This window comes from Lygodium microphyllum, chromosome 5 (genome assembly GCF_053477565.2).
Source record: "Lygodium microphyllum isolate KBCC chromosome 5, Lygodium_microphyllum_v1.1.10, whole genome shotgun sequence".
Classification (NCBI taxonomy): domain Eukaryota; kingdom Viridiplantae; phylum Streptophyta; class Polypodiopsida; order Schizaeales; family Lygodiaceae; genus Lygodium; species Lygodium microphyllum.
In genome coordinates, this window is record NC_141139.1 from 66249331 (window position 1) to 66266526 (window position 17196).

A 17196-nucleotide genomic window follows, 5' to 3' on the forward strand; every position below is an offset into this window, starting at 1 on the left:
ATTAAACCAAATGAAAGGCGTAACACTATAATCTATATTTCTCCCAAATAGGGTAGGGTGGCCCACTATAGATATCATATCCTTTACTAATAAAAGCGATGATGTATTAAAGTCCTAAACTTGAACATTTAAAAATCACGTTCTCTAGCAATAGTAGGAAATGTTGTAATAAACTCTACCTATAATCATTTTGGTCCCAACTAGAGAAAATGATCAAATTTAGTATCTTTACATATCTAGGATGACCAATGCAACTAGAGGAATCTATCAAATTTAGTATCTTTATATAACTAGGATGACCAATGCATTTAAAGGATTGGTGGCTTCATATATAGTATCATTCCAACTTTAATCCACTTGGGAAAAATTTATTATGTATTGCAAATACATGAATCCAAATATAGCATGATTGTTAACAAACTTATACAAAAGTATATATCATCTTTGTAAAATAGGGATCTTGAGATATAGGCTACAATACTCAAGAAATAAGGGAATGGTTAAGCATTGAAGAAGTTAGACATGATTTCTATTAGCAACTATTAATACATAATCTTAACCATGTTGATACTCAAACTAGGTAATTGTATGCCTACCACCTTGAAGAGTCTCAAACAATCTTTCTTGCTATATGTTAGATACAAATAGATAAGAGCATATTTTGAGCTCTTGCTATTGATGGGTCCATTTCACAACCTTTTATTTTTTCATATGAACCTCCTCTTAGAATCACACAATGTGTACATAGCTTTTGGGTGAGTAGTTTAAGCCTTATATAGGAACCAATGTTTACAAAGGCTTGCACATTTCTACCAATTAAGAGTGATCTACTTTTCCCTTAGGAAATTCCTTTTCAAAAGTAATCCTCTTTGAAAATATTTATCTATACTAATTCTGACATTGGGCTTGGATGGATTAGGAAAACCTTGGAGTGGTGCATAAGAGTCTCCTAACATTTAAGGAAATGGTACAAAGCATACAAAAAAGTCAGCAAGAAAACAAGGGGATATGATGACACATTAAAAAAAAAATCAAAGTTGTCAGTCACTTGCAGCCAAGCACTTTGAAAATGAAAGGAGAAGGTGAGACCAAGGTTGGACACATATATCTTTGAGTATTTTAGGAAAATACTCCAATAACTCTTTCATGTGGTACATACATCTGATTCACTTTTTCTTATCTCTTATGTTTTCTCATTTCATATATCTCACTTTCCTTAGGCTATTAACTATGATATTCTCCTTTTTAATATTTGGAGCTTCATATATGATACATGCATGGAAAAAGCTTTGGGCCACAAAAGGAAGAAAAGACAATAATATATTGGTGCATGAAAGAAAGGATTAGTAACAAAGGCCACATTTACAATGGTGGAGATTTGAGACTCTTCTCAATTATTATTCAAGTCTTTTCCTCCATGAATCTCTTTCAAAAGAAAGCTTCCACTCATTTTTGGAGAATGGAATATATTGTAATAAGTGTATATACCTTTTCACATTCTCTCTACTTAAAACCTTATAAAACTATCCATTCCATATTATAAAGCATCACATTATATTAGTAATACACGCACAACTCTCCCTCACATTTTTTAACATTTGTAATTTACCTTTTCTTTTCTTATTATTTTGGAAAGTTGGACTATTAAGACTTATACACACAAGACAATAAAATGTATTATGAAGGGAGTCTTTATGCATTTCTTTATATCGCTTAATATATAATTCAATTTGGGACTCTAATTAATCAGGATTGATTAATTAGGGTTACCAAATAATATAATCTAACCAAGTGTTTATAAAAAAAGACATTTGAGCCTTCAAGGGGAAGACACACATACTCCACTCTACCACCATTCTTACTACCTCTACTCTCTTCCGCTCTCCACTCTACCACCCTTCTTTCCCACTTCATCACACACAATATCTCCCTCTCCCTTACTCCCCATCTATATTTCAACTTCATCACCCTCCTTATCCCCCACTTCTTCATACCCTCACCCTCACCCTCACCCTCACCCTCTCCTACTCTTACCCTCATCCTCTCTCATTCTCCATTCCTCCATTATCCCCTTCCTCCTCATTCTACCATCACAAATGCCTGCGCACTATCATCCCCTCTATCCATTCTTGCTCTTTCTCTTCCTACATCATCACCACCATTATCCCTCCACTTATGTGTGCTTGTCTTCCCCACCATTTTGGGTTGGGATGCATTAGTTGTAACCCTAGATGTTATCATCTTCAATTATTTTCTTCATATTGTACCATATATTCTCATCTCTTTTTCTTCCATATCATCACCTCTCTACTCATGTGTGTAAAAAATGCCTAGTCCACTTCTAATTTGGCTAGGTGGTGTCCCTTTTGCATCCCTTAATGTGAGGAGATTGATCCATTTGTATAGAGGCCACAAATGCTCATTCTCTCCCTTACTATCAATCAAAACAAAGATATTATAAGGTCATGTATACATAAAATGTGACGTGAATGGTTCCTAGATGTCCATATCATGAACTTGATATTACAAATCAAGATGCCCTTATTGCGCTAATACACCTCTACTATCTACCCTATTGGCAATTTATCAATGCTTCAAAGAAGATATGCAAATTCTGATAGTAAAAAGTAATGAAGAATAAGAGCTTTGACTAAGGATTGCTACTGAATCATTTTGAAACTCTCTTGTTGTTTAGCTAAGCAAATAATATCGATATTCTTTTTCAAGTGTAAATTCATAGTTGTCCTTATCTTAGGTCAATCTTTGATAAATATGCTAGATAATCATGGAGTAGGTCTAAAGCAATACATGCATGATTGTAACAATCTTATTCTATCTTTGAATATAGCACTATGTCAACAAAGAAAATGGGCTATAATTATTGTCCAAGGGTTTTTCCATAAGTTAAAAAAAAATGAGCATGTGCAATAAGTTTAAAATACATCATAAAAATACAAAGAAACCATACCAAGTATTGAAAGATACGGTGAGATGTCTTGCCTGTGGAGTCCAATATATTAAGATGTGATTTGAGATCAACCTTGTTGCAATATTTTCTCCATAAGGATAATTAAGCAATTCATGAATATATGGTAAATGCACAATAAATAAGCATTGGTCTCCTTGTTTTGGTAAAGGCTATGAAATCCTCTTGATAAAGAACTTGACTAATGAAATCCTTGCTCAAGGAGTAACTTGGTCAAACCTTTGGTCATAATGGTTTAAGGAAAGGAGATATGATCTGGTCTCATATATACAAGACTTTCTACAAATATTTAGTTTGCATAATGATGAATCATGAAAATTGTACTGTTTTGGTGAGTGGTGAGGTTAATATCAATAGAAGAACCCATATAATGATCAAGGGATACATGTGAATACTATTGATGGTGAGGTCAATGTATAAATCGACCTATAGCTAGTTACGAAGTGGTTTTAAAGAGGTGAAGAAAAAGGAAATAAGGATTAAAAAACTATAATATGTCTAGTTTTTTCTATGCCCATGTTTAATTAGAAGACTTGTTAGCATCTTTAAGCTACGCTAAAGTATTTTCTTGAAGACTATGGAAGGATAGGATAGAATTAGGAAATTCAATAAACGTGGTACTATGAAAGCTCTTGGGTCTTGCAATGTCTCAAACTTACGTGGAATGGTGAATACTCCACATTAAGAAGTTAAGTACATGTGAGTGCATCTCTCTAACTGACAAAACCTTTGTGTGAGTTACAAGTTTTAACACGTGATTATTCATAATGTAGAAATACACAAACATACATGGAATGTGCATAGATGTTCTACAAGGTTTACAACAAGTTTAGGTGTAGTTATAAATACTTCTAGAATTTGGAAATAAATGAATATACCTTAGAAACCTCAATAGCTGCATCACATTCCATCTGCAAAAAATAAAAAAGTGATGCTAAATCAAAAAATGATTTCATTAATTCGAAAATCTCTAACTCAATTGTATTAGTCCACATGATAATATTTTATATGGGATTGCCATCTTCTATATTTAAGAAAGTGACCACTTTTTCAAGGAATTGGTGACACAAAATGCTTAAAAAGGCCATAAAATGAATATTGCTTTTCCCTCATTGGTATAATTTGCATTTGGTATCTCCAAGTTGATTGAACTAGTTCTGCTAGGCTCTAGACACACTAATATCAAGTTTATTGAACTAGTCCTCGTAGGCTCTAAACACACTAGACAAAAATTCATGTACATTGTTATGTAGCCACTAATTCCTCTCATGTGCTTTCACATGTTCCTACAAATGATATAAAATTTGCACAAAACAACAACCATCACTTACTATATCATCTACCTTAACCCCAATAATACTCATATTGAAAAAGTTTTATGAGTACAAATAAGGGTATTTGTAACTCATGAAAAAGCTTTATCAGTGCAAATAAGGGTATTTGTAACTTATAAAATTGTAAATAGAATTTTCAAAGAATCATGAGATGAATTTGATATTTAAAGAAGATGAAAGAATGTGTAGTTTTACAGTTATTTTAAAGTCAGATGTGGTTGGTCCAAGGTTCATGATTGTTGTGACTGCACTTGTATCACTTCCTTCAGTTCTTGGTGGCATTATCTTCACAGAGTAAATTATTCCGATGGACCTGCATATGATTTTTTTTCTTGTCCCTTTATTTTGTATCCTCAATTTCACAAAATCTTTAAAGAGCAAAGGCTACTTTAGTATCATGGTCTACTTTTTCTTTGCTTTCCTTCTTCATTTATAGCATCTACAATGTACAATACATTTTCTTCACTTCTCCTAATTGTGTGCTCTGACATGAGGTAGCCTTCTTTTTTCCTTGCTTCTCTAAAAAATGCAATCTAAAATGATGCATGCTCTTTTCTTATACTAAGGAAGCAAGTTATACAAGCATTCTTTCTAAAAATCTTATAGTTTTTTCTTAAATCTATTAAAATATGAAATAGATATCATGTACTGCAACGTATTGCCTCAATTTATGCCTTCCAACTACATTTATGAGTCTATCCCTAGCAAAATGGCAAGGACCATGTCTTTAGCACATAAAATACTATAATATGCTTTTATTCTCATGTTTTTATCTATGGCATTAGGGACTTTTGGAACAAAAAATTATAACCACCAACACAATCACATTGTAGGAAGAAAGGGAGAGAGAAGGTATTAGAAATGAAGAGATAATGCAAGAAACTTCAATTAAAATTTTCTCATCATTTGCATGATATTCCATGAGAGAGAGAGAGAGAGAGAGAGAGAGAGAGAGAGAGAGAGAGAGAGAGAGAGAGAGAGAGAGAGAGAGAGAGAGAGAGAGAGAGAGAGAGAGAGAGAGAGAGAGAGAGAGAGAGAGAGAGAACCTCCTTTTTAAAAAATTTATTGCATCAATGTTGAATTCTATCTTCAACTTGGATGAATCCCTAGTTTGATGTGGTATGTACAAAATATTATACTCATAAGGCTGCTATGAAAAATTTGTACTGGTTAACATATGATCAAAAGTATGTAATAGAATACAACTAGGCTATTGATTAGTTATCGAAATCTATTAAAATATCCTAAAAAATAGATTGAAAAAGTACAACACAATCTTCTTAGTAGCAAATTCAAATTTTAAATACAAGATTGTAATTTGAAATCATAAGAAAAGCTTTCTGAGAAGAAAAGAGATAGATCCTAAAATACAATATGCAAATTTTCAATGTAATTTATTAGAAAATCAACTCTAATTACACAAAAATGGATAAATTAGTCATTGCATAACTTTTGACAATGCAAAAATAGATACTGATTATATGGGAACTAGATACCAATTAGATTGGAATTAGATATCGATTGAAACTAGATATTTCATTGAATAACTAAGAAATGATGCAAAAAGTCTCAACCAATATTTAAATTAGTAACTAGTAAGAAATATTCCAAAGAGCTATAGATCCTTGTAAGGTATGCAACTTAATCATCTAAATGGTTCTATTGAGAATGGGTTGCACAATGATCATAGTTAATCACATTCATTATCAACATGTCTATGGAAGAAGAAAATAAATAAGACAACATGTCTAATGGAGTAGAGGATTGATAGAAAGCTGGTGAAAATGACATGAAGATAACTCGTAATACTATCAGGAATGTTGATCCTCTACTTGCAAGCTTAAATCGTTTGAATTAGATGTTCCATGTGCTTGTATTGGCATAGTTGTTGATACAACAAAATACAACCCAAATGAAGAAAATGATAAATGCTTTTTCTTCATGTATACAAGCTTAGATAGATATATTTTGTGTGTGAAGGACTGCTATTATTCTTGTAAGCAATTATAATGTAGTATCTTGTTTTCCTTGTGTGTGTTGTTGACATGATATTAGAGCTATGATGATGCAGATGTTTCCTTATTGTTGAAGATAAATCATATAAGCTTCATATGGAAGAAAACCATTTCTTTAAAGAAAGCTACCAATTTTGAGATATTAAGCTTGAGATGCATGTTTTAGTACTCAAAGAGAATGTCACAAGCCCCCTTGCTACTTTTCCTAGATAGCATCTCTAGGAGTGATGGTACCTCCCCTAGGTCCTTGTCATGGCTCTCTCATTAAGGGAAATAATAAATACACAAATGTGGGAGCTTTAACCGCCAAGACCCACGGACCGCTTATTGTTCAAGCGTTCCAAGCGAGCTCTAATGGCTACCTCTCGCTTAGTCGACGCACCCTCGATCCTACGAGTGTAGTGAGCTTACCTTGATGCCGATATGAGTTGCCTCCTCTCTTCCACACTCCAGTAGCTCCACGATCCTAGATGTTAGCTCAAGCACGCTCAAGCCTCCTCCTTCTCCAAGCTCCAACCGCCATAGCCGTGTGCGCAAAAGAAGGAAAGAGAAGAGAAGATGGTGAAGAGTTTCACCCCCTTGATCCCTCACTTCCACTCACTCACTCCCTCACTCTCACAATCACTCCCTCTCTCAAGAGCACACACAAGCAAGGAGAGGAGAAGAAGAGAAGAGCTCTTGTTGGGCACACACCAAACAATGAGCTTCCATTCACTTTTTGAACTTTATATAAACAAACCCTAAAACTCCATGGGCACCCATCCTTTTTTACATGACCGGCCATTGTGGCAAGGTCTCTTTTTATAATTCTCTCTTTTTGCTTCATGCCCTAGGCCTATATTCGACTATTCTTTTACAGGTGGCATAGGAGGGAGCCTGGCGCTCTTTTACAAGAGTTTTTGGAGTTTTTGAGGCGCCTTTTATTTAAAACTAAAATTTTTGGCCCCGACTTAGCTTTGGAGGCCGCCTGCATGTCCTTGCTTCTTTTCCATCTTCTTTGTGCTTTTTCATTCATCCTTTCGCCTTCTCGGATTGGGGTTAACATTATCCCCTGCCGAGATGGATGCCACTCCCATGGCACTCTTCTCGACTGTTGGTGTTTGGAGAGGCAGTTGGCAGAGCAGTCATGTGAGGGCAGGGCAGCATGTAGACTCGGGTGCTCGTGGAAGCATGGTAGTAAGGTTGGTTGGAGAAGTAACGGATGTTGACGGGGGCCTCCGAAGTCGGTGGGTGGGCGTGCCGGTGATGCTTGGAAGGACAGGGGGTGGTGCTTCACCTAAGGAGGGGGATGTCTATCTTAGTGTGGAGTGCGAGTGGCTCAGGGTGACAGGTCTAACCATAGGCGAGTGGCCTCCCTAGGTATGTCCTGGCCTGGATGGGCCCTATGCGTGAAGTGGGGGAGCAAAAAAGGGCTAGGGGGTTAGGAGTGGAGCCGGTCGACCGAAGCCACCGGGCACGCCTAACTTGAGGACCCCTAGGTGCAGTGATTGTGCTTTATGTGGTGCTGAGTGATGTGGAAGTGGATGGTTTTGTTGATTCCAGCGTAAGGATCTGCCTGCGTGGTTTTTTTTTTTTTTTTTGGGCTATACTAGGAGAATGACAGCCTGTACCTAAGCTTCCTGGTTTGATTGAGGTGGAGAAGGGGGTTGGATGGACTTGCTAAAAAATTGACAGCTTTGCATGTACCCTATGAGGTTCATGCGGACGTGGAGAGAGGTGGTGGAGAGGAAGGGATGGTTGCACCTAGTAAACTGACTGTCGTTCATATCTTCTAGGAGAGCTAGGAAAAAGGAGGGAAGAAGGCTAGCTCTCATCATTAGGCACACCATGGCGCAGCTATCAATAGCGTTGGGGTCAAAAAAGAGGGGGGGCAAGCCATGCTCTTGTGGTGTCGGGTCTTGCTTAAGTAATAGCTTAAGAAGCCTAAGGTAATTACATGTAGTTATAAAGGCGGGATCTGGACAGAAGGAGAAGTTTGCTAGAAAGCGCATCATGGAATCACTTAGGCTTCCTAAATAAAAAAGGAGGGCATGCTCGAAGGAGGCGGCATTGGAGTTGTAGATGATGGGGAAGTTATACCGCCCATGGAGGGTGGCAACAAAATCCACACCTACCCTACGAGGATATGCCATGAATGTGGGGTCGTTCCTCTCGTAGGGTAGGGTGTTGCAAATCGCCATCCAGGCGAGCATGCTAATATCGCATACTCGTCTTCTCCAAAGAGGTTGGCAGTCGTAGCCCTATATAGTGTGTGGTATCTCGAACATCTTGTCTTGCCAAAACTCTGCTTCCTCCGTGCCCCACAGGGTGCGGGTCTTCACTCTTTCTTCCAGCCATTTTTGGCCCAGCTGGCCCGCCAGTCGCGATCACCTCCTCCATCACCTTAATTGGTAGGATAAAACTGAAAGTGAAAGGGTCCTTTTCGTTTTCTTGCCATTCCGAAATCACCAGCTCTGCGTGGAATCCCGTTGGGAGGTGATCGGGGCACGGTGGGAGGGGTGCGGATGGCCGCACGATTGGTTTGGCTCTTAACTGCCTCTTGGTTTCTTCAACTAATTTCCTACGTCGCTCCTTGAGTGCGGTTTGTCTGTTCGAGGGTGGATCAATTTGTTGCTATTCGTGATCATGCAGCGAGGGGGGTTGTGGGATTATTTCTTTCTGGTTCTCCTTTTGACGAATTCAATGTCAGCCTCCTCCCCCTGCCAGTTGTTTAGTTACGCTCCTTCCTCAAAGCCGAGTGCGTCCAACTCCTGGGGGGTTAGGCCGGCCAATAGTAGGTACTTTCGTTGTTCTTCTAAGCCCAGCCTAACCTCCGTAGGTTGGGGTGGCATCTGTAGCCCCGTATGCAGGGCCTTGATGCTCAGTTTCTTCTACACCACCTCCAAGGACTCTTTTTCCTCTGGCCGGGTCGTGTCCAGTAATGTGTTGAGGAAGGCCTATTGCTAGCCAGTGAAGGCTGTCTGGACGGCGTCTGCTTTGCTTTCTGCTAAGATTTTTTATTTTTCCAACAAAGCGAGGCGCTGCGCCAGTGCCTTCATTCGTTTCTCGTTCTGTGCGGCCCATTCCTTGGCCCTTTTGTTCATTCCTTCCATGCTCTCCCCCTGCTTCTTTGTTAGGGTTACGAGCTTCTGCTCCTGGGCTCTGAGTTCTCTGCTCATATTCTCGTGCTCTTTCCTTTCAAGGTGCAGTTGATCGGATCTCTTGTTGTTGTTTCTCCCTCTCTCATCTTCTCTCCTCTTTTTTGGCATTTAGTTCCTCCATCATTTGCTCAATGTTGGCGGTTTTCGCCTCCAATTCCCCATGTTGCATCAGGAGGAGCTTGTATTCCCGCTGCATCTGCACAAGTTCTTGATTTTCCTCAAGCGCTATTTGTAGCTTTCTTCCATGTCTTCCTTTGCTTTCAATTCTTGCTTGAGGTCAAAAATTTGTCGTTGTTTCATGGCTATTATGCGGGTTTTCTCTAGTTGAAAGGCGGCTACTGACTCTTTCTCTGCCACCAACTCAACCACTGCCATTCTCTTTTCCTCCTTCGCCATCTCCAATTGGGAGAGTAGCTCGGCAATGTATTCATCATAACTGGCTGGTGGCGTCATTGTTGCGTGGGTGGGGGTGGTTGAGGCCTCCACACGGGGATGCTTCTGGTCCTGCCTCGACTCAGTATCCGCGGCTGGTCTCTTTTGCCCCGTGGCCATGGTTTCTGTGCTATTCCCTTGGGCCATTTCTTTACTGATGAAGTATTGTATCCAAGCCACAAAGTTGGAAACTTCCATGCTGGTGGAGATACTAGGGGTGAGCATAGTGGGTTCAGTGGAGGGTGCTATGAGGGTGGGGATAGGATGGAGGGGTGCTTTGCCTTTGCCTTCCAGGACTGCAGGCGGCACAACTTCTGGTACCTGCGCGCTAGAGCTAGGCCCTTCTTCCCTCAGTGTGCTCCAGGCTCCTGGATCATCAGCCCTGCATTATTGCTCAATGGACTGGCATGTGGCCTCGGCCAAGTCCTCCTCTTCCTTTCTTCTCAATTCCTCTTCTTTCTCCGCAACTCTTCTTTGCCCCTCTAGTTTCTCATTTTCTTCATGCTCCTCTCTTTTTCTCTTTTCAGCCTCCTGTTTCGACGCCTTTTTAGCCCTTTTGACTTGCTCTGTTATTTCTTCTTCTTCCTGCTTCCTCTTCTTCTCCCTCTCCTCGGCCTCCTTGAGGGATTGTCTTTTTGCTTTTTCCAAATCCTCCTTCTCCTTCCTACGGCCTTCATTCGGTTTCTTTTTCTTCTATGTTGTCTTTTTCTTGGTTTCCTTGACCTGCTTTTTGCTTGATTGCTCTTCTTTCCCCTGTCCTTCCTTATCAGTCTCCATCCTGCTGGACCTCTCTTGGTACTGATGAGGGGGTGACATGTCGGGCGTTTCCCCTTCCCCCTCTTTTGCATCTTGCGTCTCTTTCATGGCCTCCTAGATGAGCGCTGTTAAGATGTGTCCATAGGCGATGAACAAGACCTTGGACGAGGCCTTATTTATTTCTATAGCCTTAGATGCTGGAGACTCTCCTCCTGCGGGTGTGCTTCCTAAAGCCAGCGCTTTAGTTGCCTGGTCGATAGTTTTACACACATAGCCATTCAAATAGACTTTATGTAGGGTATGAGCTGCTACGTTCTCCAGCACAGGCACACTGATTTGGTGCATCAATGCGTTGTAGCGCTGGCTGGAGAAGAGCGCGTGTACCAGTTCTACTTGCAATCTGGTTTCTACATCAGGGATATCTTGAATGCTGATGCTGTCATTTGTCAGTACGTCCTCCTTTCTCATCCCTAGCATGGCGTACATATCTCTCTTTTGCTTCTTTTCTATTTTCGGTTCTAGTCCCAGCGCCTTTTCCACCAAGGCGAGGGTTAAGCGAACTGGCACTTGCTTGGTGTTTTGTCCCCTTTCTATTGTGATGGTGTCGCACTCGTTGTTGGGGTTGTAAGACCTGAGAAATTCCACACACTTTGTGTGGTCAGGTTCTTGTGTGAATCTTTCTAGGTACTTGGTGAAGTTGCATTTTTCAACGACTCTCCTGGCCGCCTCCTCCTTGGCCACCAATCCTTCTATGTTGTGAATGATTCGGAATTTTAGTTGGTTGTAGGTGCGGCTCTCTAGAGTGATGTTGTACTGGCTCTCTCCTCTTCCATGAATGGAAGCCGGTGGGCACGATCTTGTTGCGACATTTTTCGTTCCTGTCATGAACCCCAGTTTCCATTAGTTCTTCCAAATTGACAATACAAAAACATCATAGACTGAAAATGAAAGACTTTATGTGTTTATTGAATGGAAGCCTTAAAATCCTATCCAATGTGGAGCCTCCCTTTTCAGCTTTAACTTTTTGCCTTTTATTTTAAAGTTCTCTTGATATTTTTCTACCTCGCTTATTGCCTACGCACTTATGCATTTTTCTTGAATCCCACTGATTTTAATTGATCTCTTGATTCACCTTACTCCCCTTCCCCTCCCAGCTTGAGAAGAATCCTTACTAGGATTGAAGGTGAGGGAGGTTGAGGACCTTGGAATGGGTCTTAGGAGTCATCGGTGTAGGAACCAAGTGTAAAAATTGGGGTTGTACTCTAACTGAGCTATGCGATCGAGATCAAAAGGACGAGTGCCAACGTGTGTTATGTAAGTGAGAACATCTGTTAGGAAGTCATCGGAGGCACCACAGCTAGCAATGTGTAGCTCCTCAGTCAGTAGGCGATTGAGGTAAGGATGTCCCTTGATGTGCTCTTCCAGGGGGTGGTTGCGAAGAGTGGTCAACACTCTGTACGAGGTTGGCGCGATATAAGTGGGATCGTACTCTATTGTTTTGATTGCGCAGCGCTGCTCCACATTGGTCATGACTCTGTATCCCTCTACTTCCCATTACAACGTAAGAGTGTACCAGTGCCGCAAAAATGGGGATTCAGTTCAGCAAATTGGGATAATTCTGCAAATTCTTGGTCGGTGATGGCCAAAGTGGTTCGCTAATCGTATGACGTTATGAGGCGCTGTTTGAGGGCTTGCTCTTTAGAAACCTCACTGTCGAGCAATACAACAGTGGAGTTTGCTGCCTTTGCGAAGGCAAGTTCAAACGTCTCCCAAGAACAAGGCATCGTGTGAATTTCGATTGCAAAAGGCTCGGGCAACAAGCCTAAGTCCAAGTGGTCATAGCTCAGAGAGCCAACTCTCTGAAGGTGGCATCGAGCCGTCTAATGCAATCAACCATGTCATCCCCTGTATCTACGGCTAGATCTGAGGCCAGTGTCAGAAATGACTTCTGCTCGTAGGAGGGTTTAAGATGTGCTGGTGGTTGGGGTTTGATGGCACTAGAGCCTTTGACCGTGGATAGTTTTGGCTATTGCTGTGCCTTAGGTAGCAGTTGGGCTTCCTGGCTTAGGGTTGGGGGAGCAGCAGCCACTTCTAATGGACTGCTGCCTTCAGAGTGGATCACTGTTGTCGGATGGACTCTAGTGGGCGATGTGTCATGGGATGTTGTCTGTCATTTAGGCCGGTAGGCTTGTTCGAGTCTCTCGGGCATGTGTGTAGATGGGCTTGATGGATGTGGTCCTGGGGAGCACTGCAGCTCGTGGATTTGAGGTTTGATGGGGCTGGGGGTGATCAAGATCAGGGGTAGCATATGAATGACACTCTTGGCCAGGTGGGTTTTAGGGCTATACAACCAAGTGTTTCCCTCATAGTAGCCTTGCGTGTATAGGAGAGCTTTGGAGACCCACCTGCACTGGGTCATGCCTTGATTTCTGTAACTGCGCTTGGGCGTCCTAGGTTTAGAGCTATGGGTCTTATGAGGTCGTGTGTGACAACTCCTAGGTGACGGTTGTGGCTGTTTAGGCCTCCATTGGAAATTATGTTGTTGAGCCTTAGCTTTTGTCACCACGACTAGTGGTTCTTGAGTGGTGGTGGGGGGCGATCAGGCACTACCCTTCTCCTTAGATTCGGATGCTAATAGTTCTATCGGTGGTCGTGCGGACTCTTCCATTGTGCCACCCTTGCTAAAAGTGTGTGTATCAATGCGGATGTTGCCTATGGTAAGGTGAACGAGTTGCGACTCATAATCAATGTGGCAACGAGTTTGCTTCTTGAAGGTTCGCCCTAGCAGCGTCTCCGTGCCTGCTTCCTTGGTGTTTGGCAGCACGTAGAAGATCATTGGTATAGTTTCATTGGTACAGTTTCAGTCTCGATAGAAACAATAGCCCTGCACTTGCCGAGGAGTGCATAGGAGCGGCCCCCATATGGATTTAACCTGGCGTTAGTGGGTTGTAGTGGTGGTTTGCCAAGTTGGTGTCAAGATTGTGGGAGAGAAGGAAGGAGTCTCACTTGTAGCTTTCTTACTTGCACAATGGGGGAATACACACACAGGTGGAGGCTGAAAATAGTTTTCCTCTTCTTAGTTGTGTATGCCAAAAGTACTCTAGTACATAGAAATAGAAGAACCCTATATATGGGTCTCAAACCAAACTCAACTAACTAAGGTGGCATACTAACTGAGCCACAAACTAGAGTAGATAAGGATAGCTGTCATCTAGCTATTATTCATGGGCGGTGTACCAACCGCATCTGCAACTGACAAGTCGGTGACATAAATGCACAACGGTCACCCTGGCATAGCACGAGTGGAGCTCGATATCCTTACTTGCACAATGGGGGAATACACACACAGGTGGAGGCTGAAAATAGTTTTCCTCTTCTTATAGAAATAGAAGAACCCTATATATGGGTCTCAAACCAAACTCAACTAACTAAGGTGGCATACCAAATGAGCCACGAACTAGAGTAGATAAGGATAGCTGTCATCTAGCTATTATTCATGGGCGATGTACCAACCGCATCTACAATTGACAAGTCGGTGACATAAATGCACAACGGTCACCCTGGCATATCACGAGTGGAGTTCGATATCTCAACAATTGGGTCCAATGATCGTGAGTTAGGACATTGAAGCCGGCTCCCTCATCAATTAAGGCATTGAAGATGCATGCCCACTTGGTAGTGACGGTGATGTGTAGGTATGCAGGTTCCACGATTTCCTCATCCGTGTCATCGATTTCGGTGATGGTGGCTACACGGACGTTGACTGGTGGTTCCAAAATTGGTGGTTTATACAAAGGATGCACGGGGGGATAGTTTTTCTTGACATGACTACCATTGAAGAAGCCAATTCCTTCACTGGCTAGAGTTTCAAGCTCGACGTTGCCCGTTCGGCTAATTGCACGGACCCTGAAAGGTCCAAGACCCCAAAACTTCATTGTTTGCTTGTGCCCCTTGATTGAGTATAGGAGCACTAGGTCGCCTTGTTTAAAGTCGTGTTGCTTGACATGCTTGTCAAACCAGCTCTTGCGTCATGCCTTCTCGCATATGAGTGTATGAGTGGCTAGAAGACGGGTCTCCGAGGAGAGGCGTTCGAGTTCTACTAGGCGTTGCGTCCATGCTTCCTTTCCTTCCCATCACTCTTGAAGCGCAATTCGTAGGCTAGGCACGAAGAATTCTACGGGAAAAATTGCTTCAGTTACGTAGGTCCGACGGCCGTTTTGTAAGCTGTGCGGTAAGCCCACAAGGCCGCCATCAGCTTGTTATCCCAGTCACTGCATGAAGCCGAGACTACCTTGTTTAGGACGTTGACAAGAATCTTGTTTGTGGATTCCACCTGGCCGTTTGCTCGAGGGTAGTATGGAGAGGATTTTCGATGGATAATTAGGAAGGTGGATAGGAGATGAGTTATCACTTCATTGATGAAGTGTGTCCCTTGGTCACTGACTAGTTCGATGGTGTATCCGAATCGTGAGATCACCTACTCCCATTAGAACTTGGCAGTCATTCAAGCATCGTTCTTTCGGGTTGCTCTCACCTTTGTCCACTTCGTTAGGTAGTCTATGGCCACAATGATGTATTTGGCCTGAGAATACTGTGCAGCAGGGCTGATGGGTCCCATGAAGTTGATCCCCCATTTTTCGAAGGGTTGTCATGTAATGACTGGGGTCAACTCCATCTGATCCTTGCAAATTGGGACCTTTGTCTGCTGACATTCGTCACAATGCTTAACAAATCATTCGACATTATGCAACAATATTGGCCACCATAGTTGAGATTGCAACACCTTGCGGGCTATTGTGTCTCCGTAAAAGTGTCCACCAGCAGCAATCCCACTATGTGCCTCCGAGAGCACGTTGTGCATCTCATGTTTGCACACGCATCTGCGCATCAATCGATCTTGCCTTAAAACACTATATTGGGGAATATGGGAATTTCCCATAAGTTTTGGACACATGGTCAAATATTTGGATTTGTCATAACTTGAACACCATAACTCCAAATCGAGCGCTCTATAGCTCAATAGATTCAATTTTTCAAGTGCTTTCCAATGATAGGTCACATAATATGGTTTGAGAAACTTATGGGCATGTTATCCGGGTGCCACCCTTTTAGTATTAAAAAAATGGGAATTGGGAGATTCCCAAACTCACAAATATTGTGCTCTAAGTGATATAGCTGGCCTGCTATCAACTGGTAGGGCTGGATTTTGAGAATAATTTGCCTCAGTCTTGCCTTCTCTATTGGTTGTTTGGCAAGGTTAAAGAGGTGGGCGTTTGGCAAATCATCGACAATGCCTTCTCCAGCCGATTCCCCTGTGGGAATGCATGACATATGATCAGCCATGTAGTGTTGTTTCCCCTTCCCTACAACCACAGAGAAGTCAAACTCCAAAAGTAGAAGGAGCCAACAAGCTATGCGTCCTGTAGCGCAAGGTTTGTTCATTAGGTATAGCAAGGCTTGATGGTCTACAAAGAAGGTAAAGGGCATAGCCAATAGATAATGCCGAAACTTCTTTACAGCAAACACCATGGCCAAGCCCTCTCTTTCGGTCATCTAGTAATTCATTTCCGTCTCCGTCAGCTGTTGACTAGTAAAGCTCACTAGATAATCTAGGTTGTGCTCACCAGGTTGGCACAACAATGCCCCCACAGTGATTTTAGAAGCATTGATATGCACGTGGAAGGTTATGGTCGAATCTGAGGCTCGTAGAATTGGTGCTGTGGTTAGAGCCTTCTTCAGCTCTTCATATGCGCGTTGGTAGGCTTCAGTCCATTCGAAGACAATCAGCAGTTTGTACAAAGGTCTTGATATCAATGCATAATTCAACACAAACCGTCGATAGTATCCCGTATAGCCTAAGAAGCATTGGACTCCCTTGTAGTTGGTTGGGGGTGGAAGGTTGACAATAGCCCTGACCTTCGAGAAGTCATTAGCAATGCCATTCCTCGACACCACATGGCCGAGGATGCATCCATGTTTCACCCAAAATTGGCATTTCAAGGGGTTCAGGGAGAGACGATATAGGCGACACCGATCAAAGACTGCTTGGATTTTGTTCAAGTGTTCCATCCAGATCGAGTGAATGCAGAGGTCATCGACAAAGACTTCTAACTCCTTGCAAAGCATTTCTTTAAATATGGTGCGCATGAGATGTTGGAAGGTGGGAGGGGCATTAGTCAACCCGAAAGTCATGACTATGTACGCAAAGACGCTCCACTCGGTGGCGAAGGCAGTCTTATGCTTGTTGGAAGGATGCACTTGCACTTGGTTGTATCCTGAGAAGCCATCCAGGAAACTGTAGGCCTCCTTGCCTACCACTCTTTCAAGCATGTGCTCTGTGTATGGAAATGGATAGTTATCCCTTTTGGCAGCGTTCACCTTTTTATAGTTGATGCACACTCTAATGTTTTCATTTTTCTTCATCACGATGACTATGGGTGATACCCAGTTCGTGTGCTCAATTTTGTCAATGAATCCTGCTTTCATCAGCTTATCAATTTCTTCCTTGACAGCATGAGTGTGTTTAGGATTCA

At 42.0% G+C, this 17196-nt stretch overlaps 1 protein-coding gene across 5 annotated transcripts in view; it reads right to left on the bottom strand.

Moving 5' to 3' along the window:
• Nucleotides 1-17196, bottom strand: part of LOC148035922 (uncharacterized) — a 352895-nt gene that overhangs the window by 6816 nt on the left and 328883 nt on the right. For all 5 annotated transcript variants that reach the window (XM_087679037.1, XM_087679036.1, XM_087679035.1 and 2 more), the window contains 3 exons: nucleotides 5367-5467; nucleotides 4516-4633; nucleotides 3865-3897 (listed from right to left, as the gene is read on the bottom strand). In XM_087679037.1, the coding sequence (XP_087535163.1) occupies nucleotides 3865-3897; nucleotides 4516-4633; nucleotides 5367-5467 (252 nt within the window). The remainder of the gene's footprint in view (nucleotides 1-3864; nucleotides 3898-4515; nucleotides 4634-5366; nucleotides 5468-17196) is intronic.